Here is a 22428-nt window from a genome sequence, read left to right on the forward strand (position 1 = left end):
AACACAGTGACCTGTTTCCTTTTGTTTAATAGCTTTCAGCTAGTCGGGGGAGGCAGCACCCACAGACGTGGAGGAAGTTCAGAAACAGAATGGAAAACACCGAGACTCTGTCAATTTTATTTTCATTCAGGATCAGCTGTTTTTTCGAACTCAGTCACGGTTTTAAATTATTAAAAATGAGGCTCATGGGGCCTTGTAATTGCCGAATGTGGTGAGAGGCACATTTCAAAGTCGAGTAAAAAAAAATAAACCAGCAAACGTTTTATTTTACCCTTGTGAGCATATGTGGCCAAAACCACTGTTATTTAGTAATTGCCTTTTTTAAATAACTCTTTTAGAATAAATATGAACCTAATTGCTCCATAACTTTAAGAACGTTGCATCATAATGCAATGCTGAACCCCGATTTTTGTGAAAAATGTCTGCCATCTCATTCACTGCCTTCCCTCCCACAGCACATGCTCCCACTGAAAGTTTTTTTTTTTTCTCATTGGCCAGATGCCCTCGTTCAGAGTCTGCAACATTTTTGGAACCCCTATAATTTCAGGGAGCTGATGCCCACGAGCAGCGCCCCTGGAAAGAACATTGTTCCACAACCGGTGCTGGCCAAGCTGACAGATCCCAGCAGATCATGTCTGCCCTCATCGAGGGACGGGTGGCACAGTGAGGCACACCGAGGGTAGCAGGACTGCGCAACAAGGTGACATCATCCGACTTTTTCATTTAAACCCCCATGCTGTCAATCCACACAGAAATGTGCCTACATAAAAATATTTCATGGTTTGATAACTAGTGCACATTGGGTAGTCAAGAGCTTTCCAACTGTGGAATCGCATTTTACAGTTCTTAGGTATGCTAGGCCTGGTGGCCCCTGTGATACACAATGACAATCTCTGCACAGGCCTATCATTAAGTAAAGAGGCCTACAAATGTAATTTGCTACTGCTAGGAACGCATTATGTTGCAAGGCTTGCTCTCTGAACAGCCACCATGAAATATAATCGTTATTGCATGCTAACTGAAACAATATCCCTTCTGGAAAGTACCAGTCTGAGTACATGATGTCAGCCATAATGGAGAAATAATCATACGTCAATCATACGTCAATGTTTGTGGTTTAATACTATAAAAGATTGTGTATTACATCCTTTAATTAGGCTGTTTGTGTACAATTAGTACCGAGCATCCTCCATGTACATGTCTTTCTATTCTATCTCTAATAAATTCTTTATGTTTACCTAGAAGAGCTGGCTAACTGTCGTTTGTATCCTGGATGGGTGCTGAATAATTAGGCTTCTACACAACTGTAACTATATGTTGAGAGAAAAAAAAACATGTAAAATCTGTCCCTCTCTGTTGATTTTTAGGAAACTTGTGGGTTGAAGAAGAGATGGAGAGTCCACATACAGGTTCAGCTGGTATGAGTTATATTCACTTACATAACCATCACTGACCGCCAACTTTATCATATCCCAAGTAGTGCTATCCTGCCTCGTTCCGAGAGGGTTAGACAAGTCATAGGTGGAACCCCAAGAGATCTCAAAATAAAGCTGTGATACCTGGGGTGGAAATGAAACCTTCTCTTGGCATTACATATCAACCAATCATTTGCAAAGCCATTAGGTCTGGGACTGGCTGCCAGTCTATTGTTTTTGACAATGCTTATTTTTTCGTGCTTTTGCAAATCTTTATTGCAAACACATTTTTAAAATGTCCCACCCATGCACACAAGTGTGCAGGTGGCCATCTCTGACATGCACACCCGGGAGGCCACATTAAGATGGAATAAAACCCATTACAAATGTCCGACACCTGCAGTGCTCGCGCGGCTGGGGCTTACTAGCAGGTATGTGAGAGTTACTGAGCCCACGCAGAGTGAAAAAAAAAAAAAAATAAGTAAAAAATGTAACAAATGCGCACCCATCCCAGGCACACAAGGCTTTCTTGTGCACGTGGAGATTACAGTCACTGCCAGTGAAGGGGCTCGTGGTTCGGGTGGGGTTTCCCATTGCCCCATGACGTATGCTGTGGTGGGAGGAAGCGAAATGTGAATGACAACAAACCAATGGATGAAGAGGACTGGCCAAAAGCTCCCACACAGTACAGATGAGTGGTTTTGACAACCCCGTCACCCCTTGAATGTTGACTTTTTTTAAAGCCACCATTAGTTGTGTGGGCTGCCTTTAAAGTTACTGTACTTCCTAGAAGATTAGAGGGGACTTAGAGAAGACCCCTGTAGTAACCTGTCCACTGTTCCCCTGCACACCTGTCAAGTCTTTGTGCACCCCCCCTTTGTAATTTGGTTTTGCCAAAGCTTGTTGCATTGCTTCACAAGCTTTGCAAAGTCAAACCATTTAAAATGGTCATTGTGCTTCCACATGCATGTACAGCAGCCATCTTGTAACTGTTTCAAAAAACAAACTCTGTTAACAGCAAGTCGCTGTGCACACTTGCACAGCAGAGATTCTGCTAATGGGAGGCCCTGTGGAGAGCAGACGCAGTCTAGCCTCTCCATGGGACTTTCGGGAGGGAAGTGACAAGGGGTGGGCAGGATTGGCCAAGGGATACGTGGGGGTGGGACATGGGTGGCATATTTAAGCTATTGGGGTGTGCGGTCTGGCCTCTTCCGCGCCAACTGTCAGCGCAGTGTGGAAGTTTGTGGCCGGTCCCCTGGGGTAGGTCGTAAGTTGTTGAGGCCTAGTGTTTTTTTGTGTGGTACACTAGTGCAGCGCCATGGCTCACAGCCACAATGCTGCTGTCGTAAGGGCCGCGCTGCGCCTCATCCGCGAAGCCGGCCTCGCCGACCTCCTCAGACTTGGTCTCTTGGACCGGGCCTGGGTCAGGATGACGCACACGGCGGGTGCAGCCTCCAGCGGCGTTGCTGTGGCAGTGACCGTGTGCACTTCACCCGAGCGGGCAAAGTGCAGGAAATCAGCCGCGGGGAAGGGATGCAGCACATCCTCTTCCCCCGGCTCCAGTTCAGGCCCCACGAAGGCCCAAGGCACCTGCCGTAGTGTTGGAGGGTGGGTGAGGGGGCGGGCCCCTCTTCGGATATACAGGCACAGGACATGGCTATGGTGGTGGGGGTTGGAGAAGGGGGGCATTACTCCAAACCCCCTAGGGGTACACGTAGGGTATCTATGGGCAGGGCCCCAGGGCGGCATGAGGTTCAGGACTGGTCATCAATGGATATTGAGGCTAGGATGAAGGAGCAGAGGCCGGTGGTACAGGAGATGGAAGACAGGTGGGCCAAGTTATGTAAGGATAGGAAAGAGGCCCTTGATAAGGCCCGTCGCACCAAACGGAAGGCAGGCAAGAGTGAGGTTGGGACCCTTAGGAGCCACGAAGAAGGGGCAGGTACCTGGGTGTGGGTTCCCCATTAGGGTAGGCAAGAGGCTAGTGCGACTGAAGGGTCTAGCCACGCAACGGACACGAGTGGCGCATACGGTCACGAGTAGCGCGGGGAGACAATGCCAGTGGAAGAGACTGGCAGAAAGAAGGAGGTGCCAACGGAGCGCATTACGGCTCCATGACTGGGACTGAAGCGCTAGAGGGGTCTTCGGTGGCCTTCTCTACACCGCGGGAACGCATAGGGTGCACATATGGCAGACGCCATGAGGGCTACACGAGAGAGCGTTTGTCTGAGACATTGCATGCGAAAGGTGTGGGGGATGAACGTGAGGGGTACGATGAGGATGATGTGGAGTGGACTATGGTGATGAGTCTGATGATTTGGAAGAAGGAGAGATACACGACGGCGAGGGGAGGTGCGACAGCGCGAGGGGGGAAGGGCACAGGGCAGCGCAACCCCCTCTTCGAATTCTGGGTTACAGAAACAAGTAAGCAAGTGGACCGCAAGGACGGCCATTGCTGGGGGAGAACGGTTTCGCCTAGCCCAGAAGGTGGTGCAAGGGAGGCCTTCACAGTTACAAGGTAAGGGAGAATAGTGGTCAGTGTGGGGTGATGGCCCAAAAACCTTGTGTCAACTACGCACAAATCAGTGGGAGTGGGCAATCACTCTATATATGAAGCACCTGGTGTTGGTACAGGCTGGGTGGGGGACTTTACACTGACTGTTTCGGATGAGGCCACAACAGGGGACAAAGGAGGGACTGTGAAAGAGGTTGGGAAGGATATTGATGACAAGAGTGGAGAGGGCTTAGGAAGCAGCTCCTGTATATGGGATTGGCGATGCCTTTGGGTTCACACGTGGCAGAAAAAACAAAGGAGAGGATCTGGCACCACGAATATGTAGACCTGTTTAAGCTATTACACAGGGACATCCAGGCCAAGGACAGCTCAAAAGAGGAGGAATGGGAGTTAGCACGTAGGCCCAGGGTGCCGATTACCATGGATAACTGGACGTCTGCATTTTTTATATATGCCAGTATCTATTGTGAGAAATTTCCAGACAGGGCCATTGCACTTTTTAAATACATGGACATTATACGTAAAGCACAAATGCATTTCGGGGGTTTTGCATGGTTGTATTATGATGAGGAATTCAGAGCAAGGGTCAGCGTGAACCCAGACAAGCCATGGGGAGATGTCGATTCAGAACTGTGGATGCAGTGGATGGCCGAGGCAGAAAAGATGGGCAGACAATTTGCGGTCTGCCAAAACTCTACCAAAAGTGGTTGCAACGAAAAATACACCATTTTTCATGGCCGGAAGGGGCATCGGCAGTGCTTTAAATGGGCCGGTACTCTCCGGTACTGAGTACCAGCACTTTTTTATTTTGAGAGGGAGAGTACCGGCATATCTCAAGAAAAACTTAATACTTTTAATTGGAGAGTACCGGCACTTCTCAGAAACAAGCAGGCACTCTGATAGAGAGTACCTGCACTTCTATTTTTCCATTTAAAGCACTGGGCATCAGTGAACGATTTCATCACTCAGGAGGCCACTATGGTGGTGTACGCGTCGGTTGATGATGCCATCCGGCTCGTTCAGTGGTGCAGTAAAGGGGCAGAGCTGGCTAAATGTAATACCAAGGCAGCGTTCCAGCTTTTGCCCATCCATCCGGAAGATTTTTCCTTATTAGTGATGTAATTGGATGGGGCAATTTATGTGGACAGGGTTCTCCCTATGGGCTGTGCTATTTCATGTGCACTTTTTGAAGCCTTTAGAACTTTTCTACAGTGGGTCTTTGTGAAGGCATGGGGACACAGAGAAGTAACGCACTATCTAGATGATTTCCTTTTCCTTGGGTGAGCGGGATCACAGGCATGTAGTAAAGCCTTGGGCAGTTTTGAGGTCCTAGCCAAAGAAATGGTGGTTCCATTGGCCCCCAAGAAGACCGAGAGTCCTGGCTGTACTCTGACTTTTTTGGGGATGAATTCGATACAGAGGCGTTGGTAGAGCATTTGCCAGCAGGTAAAGTGTCAGAGATGTTGGACTTTGAGACAGGCGAGAGGTTTGCACAAGACTGATTTGCGTACGGCTCGGCAGCTTTTAGGTTTCCTTAATTTCGCATGCAGGGTAATGCGAGGGAGTAGGACTTTCTGTAGGGGATTGGGGCTTGCTATGTCGGGGGCGTCACTTCCCCATCATAGGATCCGAGTGTCAGTGGGGCTTCAGGAAGTCATTAGAGTATGGGAAAACTTCTTGGTTAGCCTCAATGGTGTTTCCATGACCTTCAGGGAGGAAGACACGATTTGGCAAGTGCAGATCTTTTCAGATGCGGCAGGAGCTTCGGGTTTCGGTTTGTTCTGGGATGGCAGGTGGTGTGTGGAGCAGTGGCCAGCGGGTTGGCTGACACAAGGCAGAAGTATCGCCTTTTTGGAATTCCTCCCGCTATTGGTAGCTTTGACAGTCTGGGGTGGTGAACTCGCCAACAGAACAGTAGTTTTTCATGTTGACAATATGACAGTAGTGGGGTTGGTGAACAGACAGAGGGCTAAGGTTCTGAGAGTGTTGCGTTTATTGAGATGTTTTATGCTTAGATGTTTATCTTTAAATGTTATATTTAAAGTAGAGCATATTCCTGGGGTGAACAACACCATTGCAGATTCCCTGTCTTGTTCACAGTGGCACTGGAGCGATTCCAGACAGCAGTTCCGGCAGACATTTGGGAGTGGGGGGCGTGATGGTCATTGGGCTGGTGGAGAAGTCTTTAGCAGATTCAACACAGAGGAATATCCAACTGGCCTGGTTGGAATTTCAGAGTATTTGAGAATTGGGAAGGGGATTTTTGGGGACAGAGTGTGGATATGTTATGATCTTGCACGTTGTGTTTTGTTCTTTTCTTGATTCAGAAAGGTTTATCACCTGCAACGACTGGAGGGAAATTGGCAGGAGTTTCCTCTCATGGAAAATAGTTTTTTGGTTGTGACCCAGCACAAGATGATATATTAGGTTGCATGTTGAATGGGTGGGTTAGGGTGCGGGCGGAGAGGGGTAAAGCAGCGAGGGAACCTATTACGTTTGACTGGTTGCTAGAATTGCTGCTAGTGTTACCGGTTGTTGTACTGACCCTCGTGAGCTGACATTGTTTCGTTTGTGCATGGTGTGGATGTTATTTGGTGCGTTTCGGGTGTCGTTATTGGGTGTGGGAAAAGGAGTTGGCATGCGAAAGGGTGAGATTTGTTTGCAGGAGGAACACTTGGAGATATGGCTCCGGAAGTCTAAGACTGACCAGCTGGGGAAAGGGAAGTGGGTATGGTTGAGTGGAGGGGGGAACGCAGTGGCATGTCCGATTGTTGAGTGGAGTGCAGTTTCAGGGCGGCATGGCTGATTGGTGGTGCAGGCATTTTTAGCCATGCGAATGGTACAAAGCTCGTGGCTTTTCAGTTGCTGGCTGTGTTGCGAATGTCGCTGAGAAGAGTGGGTCGACGGGCACAGTGTTATGGGATTGATTCTTTTAGGACTGGGGCAGCCACTGCCACGGTGCAGCTGGGTTGGGACTAGTCTGCTATCAGGCGTATAGGCAGGTGGAGGTCAGGGTGTTGTGAACGTTATGTCAGGACTTGAGTGGTTGTGGTATATTGCGGGAGTGGGGGGGATGTTACTCTATTTTTCTAAAATTTGTTTTCTTTGCAGGTTGTGTGGCTGGTCCCAGCAAAGGGAAGATGGTCACTTGGTTTGTCAGGCGCTCCTTCATCCATTGGGCGGCGAAATACGCGAAAAGGCAGATATATGGACGTTCTTTGGGATTGTCAAGTGGATGACGAAGTGTTCTGGTGGGGAAAAAGTGGCATGAGGTGGGGCAATTTGCTTCTTTTTCTGACGTCAATGCTACCCAATTAGGGATGTCCAGATACGCTGTATTTGCACTTGGGGGAAAATGACTCCGTGAAACTTTCTGGGCTCACCCTGCTGCAACATATGCAACGAGATCTCGATTTGCTCTGCCAAAGGATGCGTGGCACATGCATAATATGGACCGAGTTTGTACTTTGGAGAAAATGGAGAGGGGCTTTGAAGCATGGGGCCGTGGAGAGAGCTAGGAGGTAGCTCAATAGAGCCATGAGGGTTTTCTGCGGGGCGCATGGCATCAAGGTTTTGAAACATGAGGACATCAAGGAGGAAATGGTTGAGCTGTTTCGGTCGGCTGGTGTGCACCTTTCCGAACTGGGGAATGCGTATTACCGCACAGAACTGAGATAAATGTTGGGAGATTTGTGGGGAGAAAGGATGTGGCTCTGCGATAGTGCTTGAGCAGGCAATGTTGCAGCAGGTTTGCTGGTGGGGCAGCAAAACACCTATCAGGTTTGTGCTGAGTGGCAGTAGATGGGGAGAATAGAGAGTCGGATGCGGGCTTGGCCACCCTTCCAGGGGAAAAAGAAAACAGGTGAAGAATGATAGAGTTGGGTATGCCCGAAGCAGGCAGGGGATGGATGAAAAAGGAGGATGTGTGGGTCAAATTGAAGTGAAAGATGGATGAACGGAAGCTATTGGAGGCATGAGTGAAAAGAAGACTGGAGAGGTTTTATAAGATGGGGGGTGGGGTTTCAAATTTGGTTAAAAGTTTAATGATAATGTTATTGTATATAAGGCAATCCTGTCCTAAATAATTGTCCTTTTACACTTTAAGAACTCGTGTCACTGACTATGTCCCGAGGTGTTTCATGTTTTTTAAACTCCATTACAAGACACTCGCAGTTTATAAAGCACATGCATGATAGCATCTCTGAAATGGGGCAAGCAGAGTCAACAAATCACTGTCTGGTAGCAAAAGTAAAGCCTATTGGTGTCCCTAATGCATGTTTTTTCTAGTTTCTGAAAGGACAGACATTGTAAACTTTGTTGAGAAGCCAGGGCTGTCACAGAAACTTTGAAATGATGCAAATCATAAAAAAAAAAAAAAACCTATTGAAACCAAAAGCATTGACACCATTTTGCTGCTTGTGTGTCAGAGTGAAATATGGGCCAAGCTTATTTCACATTTGTATTCTTTTTTGGCAAAATGAGACAGTGAAAATGCATTTGTAATTGTTAAAGATGGGCGCACTTCCCAGCAAAATCAGTTTGTTGCATTTCTGATAAAACATTACAAAATGGTAAAAAATGATTATTTCGGATTTAAAAAATCTTGATTACACGTGCAAATTTATGTATAAACAATGAATGTGTAATGACACCACAGCCTATTTCCTTTCTATTTTCCCTATTCCAAAAGTCTCTGTGGTGTACACTGGAGCAGATTGTATTTGCTCCATTATTTATTACATAAGCCTCAAAAGGTTTCAAAATGGACATTTTCTGCACCAATGCAACATTTATGCGATATGGTAACCCGTTTTTGAGGACTTAGAAAGTTGATCGGTGTGCTAAACTGTGTTCCATTGGTCAGCACTTCTCCAATACACCCAAAAATTGAATGACAGGTAGTGCTTAATTTGAGCCGGTGGTTTCTGGTGGGGTGCACCGGCACTTATTTTTGATGGCTGGCACTTAGTTTTCTGCATCAGGCATTTTCTGTGATCAAAAGACACATATGGGAAAGATGTAGGAGAGAAAAAGGAAAAAGCGTCACAAAGGGAGAAAGCAGAAAGCTGCAAGAGTGAGCTGAAGGGGCAGGGAGTGGCTGTAAATGGATTAAAGAGGCCCCAGATGGCTTCAGGATTACACTGCCTCAGTATTCAGTGCTCTCACATTTAAATGCAGCAGCTGCATGTTTAAAAGGAGGGCTTTGGACACTGGCACGTTTTGATTTACAAATTAAGCACTGATGGCAGATCTGTATAAGAACCTTCCAAGTGCAACAGTTTTTAATGTACAACTGAGTAATGCTGCTCGAACAGTTGTTCCATCAGATGTGTTCTTGAAAAAAAGGGTGTGACATGTTTCGACATTGTTATATGCATCTGATCCCAAATATAGCATACAACATAACAGAACATGAACCAGATCATGAGAAAGCAGTGCTGTCACCAGAATTATATCTGTTCACATCTGTATTGATGTGCAAAATCTATTGATTCCTGTTACTTTTCTCTTTCGGTTGCATCACAGAGATGAAGAACTCAATAATGCCCCAAAACATATTATGTCCTAATGAAGACTCCAGGAATCATACGTAAAGGCGGAAATGTTGAAAAGATGATGTTCAATGACTGATTGTCAGGAGCTTGTAACAAAGATGTATCAAACCTCAACTGAAATTTCATTCTGGCAAAACTTGATAAACATGTGGGTGAACCCGTGGAGCACTTTTAAAAACTTTTGGTTTGTCTACAACATTGGACCCAATCTCAGTACGGACCACTTAGCAATGAGCACAAGACCCTTCTTTCATGTTGCGCTACATTGCTGTGTAGTGAAAAATACTAAACTGAGACTGAACAAGCATGTGTTTGCTTGCTTTGCCATTTGTTTAGTGATTTGGGTCATCTCTTCTGATGTCGTACATTACAATTGGATAGAATGCATATCACTAGGAAGTAAAAGGAAATGTTTCTTACAGAACAAACATACTACTAATATGTGTATACATGGGTTCCTAGGCATGCAGGACCACTGCATATGTCTTAAATAGTAATGGAAGCACAGCATCCAGATACTGTTTCTCGATGGTCCACTGGAGAAGGGTCAGCACAGTCCAGTACCACTAGCTGTGCCTCGAGCACTGACCTACCCTTCTCGCTCCTTTTTCCATAGGGTTACATTACTAAAATTTCTAGTTCCTTCGGTTTTATGAGATTCAACCTCTGGCACATTTCCACTAGGCTAGACCACTCTTAATGGGATTGTTAATCCCACTAATCTGAGCCACCTAAAATATTCTTTGTGATTTAAAAAGCACATTAATTGTGGTTGTAGGAAGCTGTCCTGGTGTGTGGTGGACAGCTATGGTGTTTGCACCTTATAGCAGGTTCAGGAAACCCCTATTAGTTAGTGAAACAGTGTCTAGGAAGCCAGGGCTCTCTAGTGGTAGCTGTGGTGGGGAGCCTAAACTAATCTAGGAGAAGTATAAAGCACTGGCAATACCACAGCAGTCACACAGTAACTTAGCTCACATGAAGGGCACCACACAGTGTTGCAAAAATAAAGGTCCTTTATTACAAAAACACAGAACTAGATTACTTATAGGAAGTCCCCCAACTGGAGGTAAGCGCACGCTATTTATACACAGTAATTATTAGGAATTAGCATATAGGAACAACAAGCTTTGTCAAAAAGTGGTGAAAAATAGTTAGGGCCCTATAGAGGAGCCAAACCGTATACTAAAATAGTGGAATGTGAAGTGAAGTCCCCACCCAAGGATATGGAGTAGCTATAGGGTACTTGGGAAAACACGGGACCCCAAGAGGTGAGCACCTAAGTGATCCCCCAGCAACCAGGAGAGCAGAGGTAAGTACCTGGTCTTACCAAAGTCTAACAAGGGGACTTGGAAAGAGAAAGATTGCAAGACCAGGACCAGTCCGGTGGAACCCAACCATGGATTCTGGAAGAAGAGGACCTAAAAAAGAAGGGGACAGAGTCCAGTCCACACAGGAGTGTCCAGACGGGGCAGGAGCAACTACCCACTTTTCTGTGGATGAAGATCCGGGTCGACAGGGGAAGATCATCAGCTGTGGAGCCCAGGAGCTGCAGAGAGGTCCTTGGAATCAGTAGTCAGGAGGACCAAGAACAAGCCTTGGCGAATGCAAGTTGAGGCAAAATAAGAAAAAATTGCAGTAAAGAAGAGGACCAGCAAGGTCCAGGGGATTCAATCCTTGGAGGAGAGTCCAAGCTGACCCTCAGCCGTTGGGAGAGTCAGCAGAAGCACTCACAGCCCCCACAGGCAACCCACTGGCAGCAGGCACAGTAAGTTGAAGTGAGGCCCAATCAGCACACCTGGAGAGGAGTCCCACGTCACTGGGCAGCAGAGGAGAGATTGTCCTTGCCAGGATGAAGTGCTGGAGGCTTGGGCTACTTGGAGCCTGAAGATCCCTCAAAGCGGGAGCCAACAAGCCTTGGCTGCTGCAAGAGTCGCGGTGCACAGGGTTACTGTCCTGAAAGAAGAGGCAAGGGCTCACCAACTCCCAAGTTGGAAAGCAGGTAGAAAGGACCAAGGGGACCACTCAAATCCACCACCTGTGTTGGAGATTTTTCCTGGAGCCAAGCGGCAGAAGATCCCAGGAGCCAGTCGTCACTGCCTTAGGTGCCTGCGGATCCAGGGGAGTGCCTCCTTCACTCCAAGGGAGATTCCTTCTTGCTTCTTTGGTGAAGCTGAAGTTTTGCAGAGGATGCACAGCCGTGGAAATGTTGCAATTGCTGAAAGGAGCCACAGAAACAATGTTGCAAGGCAAGGTTGTCTCGGCAGTTGCAGGCTTATTTGGTTCCTGAAGAGTCCAGCAGCGGTTCTAGTGACCCGGAGTAGAAGAGGTCATTGAAAAGCAGTCCTGGTGGAGCCTTGCAAACGGAATCTGGAGAAATACCCACAAGGGAGTCCCTAAATAGCTTTCACAGGGTGCTTGGTCACTTTGCACGGTGACCACCTATCAGAGGGGGTCACTGACGTCAGTCACCTGTCCTGACCAACCAGATGCTCCCAGGGGCCTCTGCACATCTTATTTCCAAGATGGGAGAATCATGTGGCCACCTGGAGGAGATCTGGGCACCACCTCTGGGGTCGTGATGGATAGGGGAGTGGTCACTCCCATCTCCTTTGTGTGCTTTCATGTCAGAGCATGGACTGGGGGTCCCTGGACTGGTGCAAACCAGATTATGCAAGGTTAAGCAAACCAGTAGCGTAGGGAGGCTACCCTCTTTTGTTCTGCTTTCCCCTGGTCAAGCAGCAGGAGGACAGAAACCTTTCTGAGGGGCTGCAGCAGCGTGGTATGCCCACAAACCCTGAAAGACTGGTAGGATCAATAGTGGGGGGGTCCTCTAAGGATCCCCCAGAGTGCATGGAATGATGCCACCATTACTGGCGTTAGTATTGGGTTAAGATTCCGACATGTTTGACACCAAACATGCTCAGGTCCGGAGTCACCATTATGTAGCTGGACCACAGGTAGTGTGGCCAGAACACGAGGAAATGGCTTCCCCGCACTTCCGACGTCCAGTGCATTGGAAGTGGAGCTCGTAGGGGCACCTTTGCTCATGCAGTGGTGCCCTCACACACTGAAACTCGCACCCTGCCCTCTGGGCTAGGAGGGCCTACAATAGGGGTGACTTACTGTGATCTGGTGCAGTGACCAGCAGTGAAAGGGTGCATGCACCTTTTCACGCAGGCTGCAATGGCAGGCCTGCAGACAGTTTGTATGGGCGCCCATGGGTGGCACAGTACATGCTGCAGCCCATGGAGGACCCCTGGTGTACCAATGCCCTGGTACCCATGTACCATATACTAGGGACTTACAGGGGGTGCACCAGTACACCAATTGTGGGATGTTAAGGGTACCAAAGCAACCAAATTTAGAGCGAGCACAATCACTGTGGTCCTCTTTAAAAGGATCCCAGAGAAAATGGTCTAACCACAGTGATAAACAGGCAAAAAGTGGGGTTAACCATGCCAATGAGTGACTTTCCTACAGTGGTTTACCTTCTGGACCTCCAGCCTGATCCAGAATTGTAGCTGGCCAATAAGAATGCAGCTCACAGCGCAAAAAAAAAAAAATGTAGGTAGAGCAGCAGCAGAGATTAGATCCTCCAACATATACATTTACATAGACAAGAGAGGTGGGTGGGCAGTGGTTATGGCCTCCAACATATATATTTACTCAGACAGACAGAAATTTACATACATATATAATGCACACATATACACAAACACAAATGTAGAACACAGACATTTTGGAGACAGTGAGTGAGATCACCACGAGGGACAGTAGGAACGCTCCCTACCTTCAGGGAGTTGCAAATGGACAGATTATTGGTGGACAGCAAACAGGAAGAAGTGTGGCCTTTACACTTATCGGAACCAATCAAGTGGACCCGGTGGTCTTCCTTGAGGAGGAACATAAACTGGAAAAGAAAACAGCAGAACATCAGAAATGTGCAAAAGAACTGGAAGACAGAAGATGGGGGCATAGGAAAAAACAGGAAGGAGTAACTCAAAGGTGACAAGGAAGCAGAGGCAGAAGGGACTGTTTGGAAAGGAAAAAAGCCAAACAAAAGGCGCTGCAATGAAAAGAGGCAACAGGAACTGAAAAAGTATGAAGAAGAAGAAGAAGCAGAAACTTAAAAGAGTAGGACTGACGGGTGTTAGCAAGCAAAGGCAATATAAGAACTAATAAGAAATATATGCAATTTAAGAAAGAAACCAAAAGGGCAGAGATGCAAAAAGGAGTAAGAAAATGACACGGAACTGTAGGAACTTCATGTGAACTGAAGGGAATCTGACGCGAGGCACCCCAAAAGATGAGAAAGAGCAGGAACTGAAGGAACTCAGCCATGAGAACTGATAGGCATCTGAGGGTGGGAAGCAAAAGTCTAAGAAACGAATGAGCAGGAACTCAGTAATATGAACAGAAGGGAATCTAAGCATGTAGGAAGCTGGCCTGGTGTGTGGTGGGTACCTATGTTACTTACACCTTATACCGGGTCCAGGTATCCCTTCTTAGTGAAGTGTACGCAGTGCCTAGAAGCCAGGCTCTCTAGAGGTAGCTGTGGATGAGCAGCCAAGGCATAGCTAGGAGACATGCAAAGCTCATGCAATACCAATGTAGTCATACAGCACTTACACACATGAAAGAAAACACTCAAAAATAACTATTTTTGGCACAAATCACCACAAAATACTAGACAGGTAACCCACCCTTAGGAGGTAAGTAATACACTAAATATACACACTAGTAATCAGAAACAGGCATAGAAAAGGTTAGAAAACAGTGCAATTAGCAATAACCAATAGTGACCCTAGGGGGAGCACAAACCATATACTAAAAAAAAATGGAAGGCGAACAAGGTACCCCCACCTGGGTAAGTAAAATGTGTACAGGGGAGCTGGGGGTATTAGAAAACCACAAAGGTAAGTAACACAGTACCCCCCCAGCGACCAGGAATGCAGGAGTAAAACACTGGATTTTGCCCAAATCACCCAAAAGGAGAAAAGGAAGAAAAAGAAGACACCCACAGAAGATTGCAAGAAAACCAGTGGTGGATTCCTGAAGAAAGAAGACCTGTGGAGCGAGGGGACCAAGTCCAAGAGTCACAGTGGAGTCCAGGAGGAGTAGGTACTACCCACACAGCTGTGGATGCAGGAGTTGGTTGACAGTGATGAAGAACAGGTCAGCACTGCAGTCCTGGAGCTGGAGAAGAGTTCCTGATGAATGCAGATGAAGCTCCATGCTGGAAGGAAGATTGCAGACGGGTGTTGGTGCAGCAATTCCACCAACAAGCCTTGGCAAAGGCAAACTCGAAGTTAGTGGAAAAGAGGTGCAGCCGGGGACCAGCAAGGCCCAGGAGGACTCAACCCAGGAAGGAGAGTCACAGGGGGCCCTCAGCATCACAGAGAGTCCACGGGAGCAGAGGCAGCACCCACAGGACAGGGACACAGGAGTCGCAGAAGGAGCCCACACAGCTCTACAAAAGAGGATCCCACGCCACAGGAGAACCACAAAGGAGGCTGTGCTTTGCAGGATGGGGTGCTCGGGGCTGGAGCTACATGTCGTCTGAAGATCCCTTGGAGGAGTTGCAAACTAGCCTTGGCAGCTGCAAGAGATGCGGTGCACAGGGGGTACTGTCCTGCGTGGGAAGGGAAGGGCTTACCTCTACCAGAGTTGGACAGCTGGCAGAGAGGACCAAGAGGAGTATTCCGGACCAGCGCCCGTGATGCAGGATCCACGCAGCTCAGCAGGAGAGGGGATCCACACAGCCGGTCATCGCTTGTTGTAGGTGCCTGCAGTTGCAGGGAAGTGACACCTTCACTCCAAGGGAGATTCCTTCTTCTTCTTCTTGTGCAGGTTGAAGAGTTGCATTCTTCTAAGGATGCAAGGTGAGGAAAACGTTGCAAAGCTGGCCGGAGCCATGGAAACAATGTTGCTGAAGAGTCCTTTCTTCTTGGAAGCAGCTTGTCAGGTCCTGGAGGTTTCAGTCACAGTTCAAGTCCAGAAGGTGAAGCAGAGGTTGCAGAGGTGTCCTGCTGGAATTTTGCAAGCCGCATCTGAGGACCCACCCAAGAGAGAGACCCTAAATAGCCCTAAAAGGGGAATTGGTCACCTAGACAGGTGACTACCAATCACGAGGCGGCTCTGACGTCACCTGCCTGGCCTGGCCACTCAGATGCTCCCAGAGTTCCCTGCCAACCTTGGAAAAGATGACAGAACCCAGGGACCCTCTGGAGGAGCTCTGGGCACCACCCCTGGGGTGGTGATGGACAGGGGAGTGGTCACTCCCCTTTCCACTGTCCAGTTTCGCACCAGAGCAGGGACTGGGGGTCCCTGAACTGGTTTGGAGTGGTTTATGCACAGAGGGCACCAAGTGTGCCCTTTGAAGCACAACCAGTGGCTTGGGGAGGTTATCCCTCCCAAGCCATGCAACACCTATTTCCAAAGGAAGAGGGTGTAACACCCCTCTCCCAAAGGAAATCATGTGTTATGCCTTCCTGGGCTTTATCAGATCAAGCAGCAGGAAGTCAGAAACCTGTCTGAGGGGTGGCTGTAAAACCCTGTAAGACTGCTGGTAGCAATTATGGGGGTCCTCTAAGGAGCCCTCAGTGTGCATTGAATCATACTTCCAATACTTGTAACAGTATTGGGGTATGATTCTGACATGTTTGATACCAAACATGCCCAGGTTCGGAGATACCTTTATGGAGCTGGACATAGGTAGTAACCTATGTCCAGTACACGCATAAAATGGCATCCCCGCACTCACGAAGTCCAGGAAAATGGATCTGGAGTTTGTGGGGGCACCTCTGCTAGTGCATGGGGTGCCCTCACACACAAGTACCTGCACCCTGCCCTCTGGGATGAGAGGGCCTACAATAGGAGTGACTTACAGTGACCTGGTGTAGTGACCTGTAGTGCATGCACCCGTTTCATGCAGGCAGCAACAGCAGTCCCGCAGAACCCTTTGCATGGGCTCCCTATGGGTGGCAGAATAACTGCTGCAGGCCATAGGGATCCCCTGGAACCCTAATGCTCTGTGTACCTATGTACCACATACTAGCGATTTACATGGGGGACCAGTATGCCAATTACGGGAATAAAAAGGTACAATTTAAAGGAGAAAGCAAAACTACTGGGGTCCTGGTTAGCAGGAACCCAGTAGACACAGTCAAACAAACTGACAACATGCAGAAAATGGGGTAACCATGCCAAGAAAAAGGGTACTTTCCTACAAAGGGTGGGAGGCAAAATGGAAATGAAACATTGAGCAGGAACTGAAGGAACTCAGAAATATGAACCGAAGGGAATCAGAGTGAGGGACCCATGGGAACAAGAGAATGAACAGGAACTGAAGGGGCTTTGAGTGGGAAAGAGTAGAAGTCTGGAGAAGTGAAGTAAAAACACTGAAGGAATTCAGAGGGAGGAGTGGGAACCACTAGAATCTTCATCGCAAGAGGCAGTAGAGACGACGGGGAAATAAGACCATGAGAAGGGTGCAGAGGAGAAGGAAAAAAAACAGAAAGGAGAGTACGAGACTGAATACAGAAACACAGTGACATTAGAAGAGACAAGACAAGTGCAAGGAGACATAAGGGGATACAGGACCCCAATATGGGGCACTGGAACAGACAGGCAAACTCAAAGGACAGAGAGGAGATAGTCCAGGTCTGACTGTCGGACGAGAGAGGGACATAATGGAGAAGTAAAGAGTTTCAAGTTATTTTAGTAAGAAAAAGATAAAAGGAGAGCAGTCTCAGGGTGCAGGAACTCATCAAACTGCAGGAGAGGAGATAAACCAGGCAGTCGAGAGTTCACACAGCAGAAATAATGAGGATACAACAAAACAGAAATATGGGAAATACAACCTTAGGGTGTAAGGGAAAGAGAAAGGCAAATGAACACAGAGGTAGAGGAAGAGAAAAGATCAGTAACAGCTAAACATGAAAAGGCAGAGAGGGGGCAAAGGTCCAGGGAGTAGTGATCCCGGGGAGAGGATGCAGCTTAACTGTGACCTCGATGCGCGACTAGGGGCCTGCCACACTATTACCATCCTTTGATGTAAGGCTTCATCTTACTCTAAAGATATTGAACAAGTTTCAAAATAAAAAATAAAAAATTAACAATCTAAAGTATGTATCTTTTTCCAAAATCAATCCCTGAATCTGACAAGAACTGCTGACGAACCGAGGGCTACGAGCAGGGCACCCTTATTTCTGTAGTGTCGTGCAAGTGTGAATGGCAAAAACCTTTTGGCTCCTGAAAGACTCCGTAAAGCTGTGACATAAGTGTTAGAATGTGGTGCAGTGAATGCACGTTTAGAATGTTGAGTTCACGGTTACACACAGACGAATAAAAACGTGTAATACATGGCTCAGAGTGTGGCGTATTCGTTGGTGGATACCCAGGCTGGGGAGGACACTACACTGGCTACTTCCTCATACTTCACAAAACTAACACAAGATGGCAGCATTGAACACAGAGGGCTGTATTAAGTGTAAAAAAAAGTAAAATACAGCCTCTATTTTATAAAGTGAGGTTTTATGTTTAATATCTTAATGTTGATTTAAATTGTTTCAGCAACTCGCTTTTCATTTGATCATCTTGAGAACGCTGAACAAAAAAGTAATGTTCATGTCGCCTTGGTCTGATGACCTACTTCCCACAATGACCACCTGCATATCTCACAGGACCTCATCTGAAAGCACAACTGTTTCGCGAAAGTCCAAGCCGGAAAGAGGCTGATATATGATGTCTCCTGAGGAACAAGAAGAATCCAAATAACGCTCATCTATTTTGTTTCAACTTTTAATTTGGACGTTTTGCATCTTTGTTTCTATCAGAACCACTTTAAGAGTGTCACATGGTAAGCAGGACCTACTGGGTCCAACCATTGGGTTGAGACCGTTCACTCATTATGTCCCGGGTTCCGGCGAACTATGGATCCTGAGCAACTAGGCCAAGTACCCCTTCAGAACTTGAATCTCAAAGATAGAGTGGGGCAAGCAGCCTAAGGCAGCTTTTTGTTTTTTTTGGGTTGGGGTGTATCAGTCAATAGGTATTCCCCATTCTCTATAGGTGACATTCAGGTTAAGCACCACTATTCCAAATCTCAGGGGTTCCCACTCGGACTCTTCAAAAAGTCAAAAAACTGTTTCAGTGGCCGAAGCGCTATGTGGCAGAACAGGCTCCCCTGGGGCCTACGGGCTCTATGACGAGTCCTACCCACCCCTGAAGGGCTGCAGCAGCTTGTGATGAGTGGCACTCATGCCTCTGCAGAGCTAGCAGATGGGCGTCCACAACGCTTTCTCCGGTAGGACAGTAAGTTCCTGTGATCCTTCCCACATGTGGGAGGAACAACTGTGCAGGTATCAATCATCGGTCGGGGACTCAGCCTTGCACAGGTCACCACCGCGCCCTCAGCTTGTGACAACAGCGGAACCACGCAATGTTCTTTGTTCTTCATGGTTGCCCCCTCTTGCATATGGGGTCGCAGATTTCATTGGCATGGCAGTCTTGCAATCTTCACAGCAGCCCGGTACACAAGGTTGCCATCTTAACTCTGCACACGGGAGACGGCCTGATGGGTGCAACCACTTTTAACTTCACTGCATGCCTCTCAGGCATACGAGACACTCACTTCAATCTGAACACCATCAACGACACAACCGGAGCAGCATCCCTGTTCCCACACCTCGCTACAGTGATCCACTCACCAGGATCCCCCAGTGAACCCTGCTCCCTCCAAGTGCTCTCCTCATACTCGCAGAGCGCACTGATCTGGTCAAGCAGGCAGGCCCTGGGGCTCCAGGGGTAGGTGTCTTGGGTATCCCTGGATGATGTCCCCTCACCCAGCTCAGAGAGTGGCAGGGCTTACCCCCAGTCCTGGTCACAGGCAAGAGTTTTGCTGAGATTCTCCTTCCTCCTTGTCACACAGCTCGATGCGCTGCTTGACAGTTGACAATTCTGGGAGCCTGTAGGCCGTACTCTAGCGACACAGGTAAAACATCCTGTTCACTTCTACTGATCATTCCATAGCATGCTGCTGCCACCACAATCGTGCAGCTTAAGGCCTGGCAAAGGTAGTTCTCTTCCATCGCTATGAAGGAGCACCCTCCGCATCCAACAAGACAGCAGTCCACAAGACGTACCAGATATCACTGCAGCCAGGGCACTCAGGGCAGGGGTACACGTCTGTCACCATGCGAAGGACTCTTCCGTCCCAACAGTTTCCATGATCAGGTCTGCCGCTGTGTTTTTTTCAACCCTCTTTTTTGTTTTTGAACGTTTGGTTTGGTTCTTCGGGGTACACTTGGCTGGGAGAGGAAACAGTACAGGCAGTCAAACGCTTGGCTTCTTGTTTTTCCTTACCTTGTGTGGAGGTTTTGTCAGTTTGGTCAATTGTGAAGTGTGTGAGAAGTCAGAGAGAGAATGTATTTCATCGAGCTAATCCAGTTTCTTGGGGCTGAAAAGCTTTGTAGAAGCTGCAGATCGATTTGAATTTGATGCATGCCGGAAATAAAAGTCACTGCCTAATTTGGAAAACAAATAAGTGCAGGTCCAAAGCTGTTTTTGCAGGATGCCACAGCCAGCGTGTGACACATACAGGTGCTGGTGAATACCAAGGCTGCCTTCCTTGATTCCACCTCATTCCCTCCTCTGCCCCTCTCTCCATCTCACTCTGGCAGGTTCTTTTCCATCCTTGCTTTCTCCCTTTTGTCTCCAATGTCCTATCTTCTGTTCCCTTCCTTTGTCTCTTTCTCTCGGGTCAAAGCTTGATGCAAAAAATATAAAACGGGGTGCCCAAGAGTGAGTGCCAGAGTGCACACAAGTGAGCACACACTAAGCATTGGGGGACCAATGGAAATTCCTAAAGGTGTGCTCTTTATTTATAGAACATATAAAGCATGCACCTGCTTAAAAGGCGTCCTGGCCAATGTCCCCTCGAATTATGTTTCTGTGTGTGCAGCAATGCAGGGCCTTTGTGGACACTTTTCTGAGTTGTGTGCGCAACGGAGTCGTAACAGGACTCACTGTGTGATTGGGCGTGCGTCCTCTAAAAAAGGGTGGTAGAAAGACATCACCCCTTTCATTTTTGGACAAAAAGGCATAAAAGGTAAATTCCAAGTGTTATTCAAGTTATAAAGGCTGAAATGGAAATGGTTTGAGAGAAAGATCTGAAAAGGAGTGCTAGGCTTCATTAAATAATCCTTTACTTCAAGAGCTGCCACCTCATCCCCCAGTAGCTCCCTGCCACAGCAGGTTCTGGAAGCCACCTTATCAGTCCTGGGGCCACAGCCTTTGGTAAACCCTCTGTAATGAAATGCCCCAATCACAGTCTTGGGGCACACAATTGGGATAGTAACAAGTGCATGTCTTTGATGGGATGGGAAGTTTAGCCCGGGAGTGGGCATTACGTTTCACCTTCTAAATGTATTTATAATTACTTACACATGCTCCTTGTGACCCCCTCCCTATTGGTATAATCCATATTTCTCACCCCTTAACTCCTAACCAGTAGAAGTATTCCACTGAAGCCTACCTTACAATGTTGTTGTTGTGAGGCTGCTAGCTAGTCAGGTGGTGGAGGAGATGCTGAATAAAGCCACTAGTCAATATTGTTGGTATCGTCTTTTCAACACTGGCGACGAGGTACCCGAGTAAGGGAGAAGCCTTCGTCTCCTCCCCTTCTGATTCATCCACCCAACAAGTATCTACCTTTGCATCAAGTCACCTTTCTGTCAAGTAAGATCTACATATGTAGATCTTACTTGACACAAAGTTGACTTGATGCGAAGGAATACTTCCTAGGTGGAGTCGATAACCACAGTTTTAACGCTTGCCCGATGTTCAAGTAGTCAGTCAGCACACTACAAACTTGGGGTAATGAATTCCCGCGGTTAGTGACCTACAGTGAGAATGCGCTCCCACCTGGTGCACATGGTAACCTTTGGTCCCACTAGTAAATTAGCAGATGCAAAGTGGTCACACTAGGAAGTACTAATTACAAAGCTGTCATGTATAAGAAAAGCCTTTGCTGTTCGATGTCTCGAAGTAGGTACAAAGGATGTTGAACACTGAGAACTGGCGGACAATGCAAGATGTCCTAAGATCGAAGAGCTTTGGAGAAGTTCAAGCAGAAGGTAAGGTGTTGCATTTTGAACCCACTGAGAAGAGTAAACAGCAAATCAAAGTCTCTGATAAAAGGCATTAGCCTAGTCCAGGTGAGAACCAATGATGGCAAGTGCTCTCAGGCAGAAATTCAGGATTTTCTTCAGAACATTCAAATAAAAGCATGACACGGAAACCTTCACCATCTGTGGTTTCAACGATAGTTTGTTGTCAGTGTGGACTCCCCATGTGTTTTTACTTTTTGTGGGGGATGAGAACATTACCCAAAAGCATTTGGCCACCAGGAAGATGCCAAAATGTATGCTGGGCCTCCAATGCCACACCCTCAGTCCTGTTGGTGTTTATTTCCAGGCATCTATAATTTATCCAGCCAGCACCTGTAGGGAAGCAGCTCCAATGGTCCATGTGACCAGATAAGAGGTCCCACCAAGCCTCATGGTAAGCTGGTTGTCACGGTGTTACACCTGTATGAGATGCTGAAGGATCCTTGGAATCTAACCAGATCGAACAATCTGGGGCAATGCAAACGTCCAGAGGCACTTCACAACTAAGAAGAATATAAGCATCAAAAGGCAGTAGGACCACCTGCCTCCTGTCTGTTGAAAAGGAAAAAATGAAAGTAGTTGCTTTGGCGTGTGATCAAGTGCGTGGCAGTACAACGGCAGCCTTCTGGTGAGTGATGGTGAACTACGTATAGTCTGAGAACACTAAGAGCTCTGAGGTATCAGTGCAAACTGCACACAAACAAACAGAAACCCCACCATACACAGCACAAGTAACAATAGTGCAGGCTTGCCCAGGTACATGCACGACTGGC

The 22428-nt window shown here is 47.5% G+C and overlaps 1 protein-coding gene across 6 annotated transcripts in view; it reads right to left on the bottom strand.

The window, feature by feature from the left end:
* PHLDB3 (pleckstrin homology like domain family B member 3) overlaps positions 1-22428 on the bottom strand; it is a 166158-nt gene that overhangs the window by 57100 nt on the left and 86630 nt on the right. For 4 of the 6 annotated variants that reach the window (XM_069201318.1, XM_069201316.1, XM_069201321.1 and 1 more), the window contains exon 9: positions 13276-13395. The exons of the other annotated variants lie outside the window; for them this stretch is intronic. In XM_069201318.1, coding sequence (XP_069057419.1) covers positions 13276-13395 — 120 coding nt within the window. The remainder of the gene's footprint in view (positions 1-13275; positions 13396-22428) is intronic. 6 annotated transcript variants of the gene reach the window in all.

The sequence above is a fragment of the Pleurodeles waltl genome, chromosome 7, assembly GCF_031143425.1.
Source record: "Pleurodeles waltl isolate 20211129_DDA chromosome 7, aPleWal1.hap1.20221129, whole genome shotgun sequence".
In the NCBI taxonomy this organism is placed as follows: domain Eukaryota; kingdom Metazoa; phylum Chordata; class Amphibia; order Caudata; family Salamandridae; genus Pleurodeles; species Pleurodeles waltl.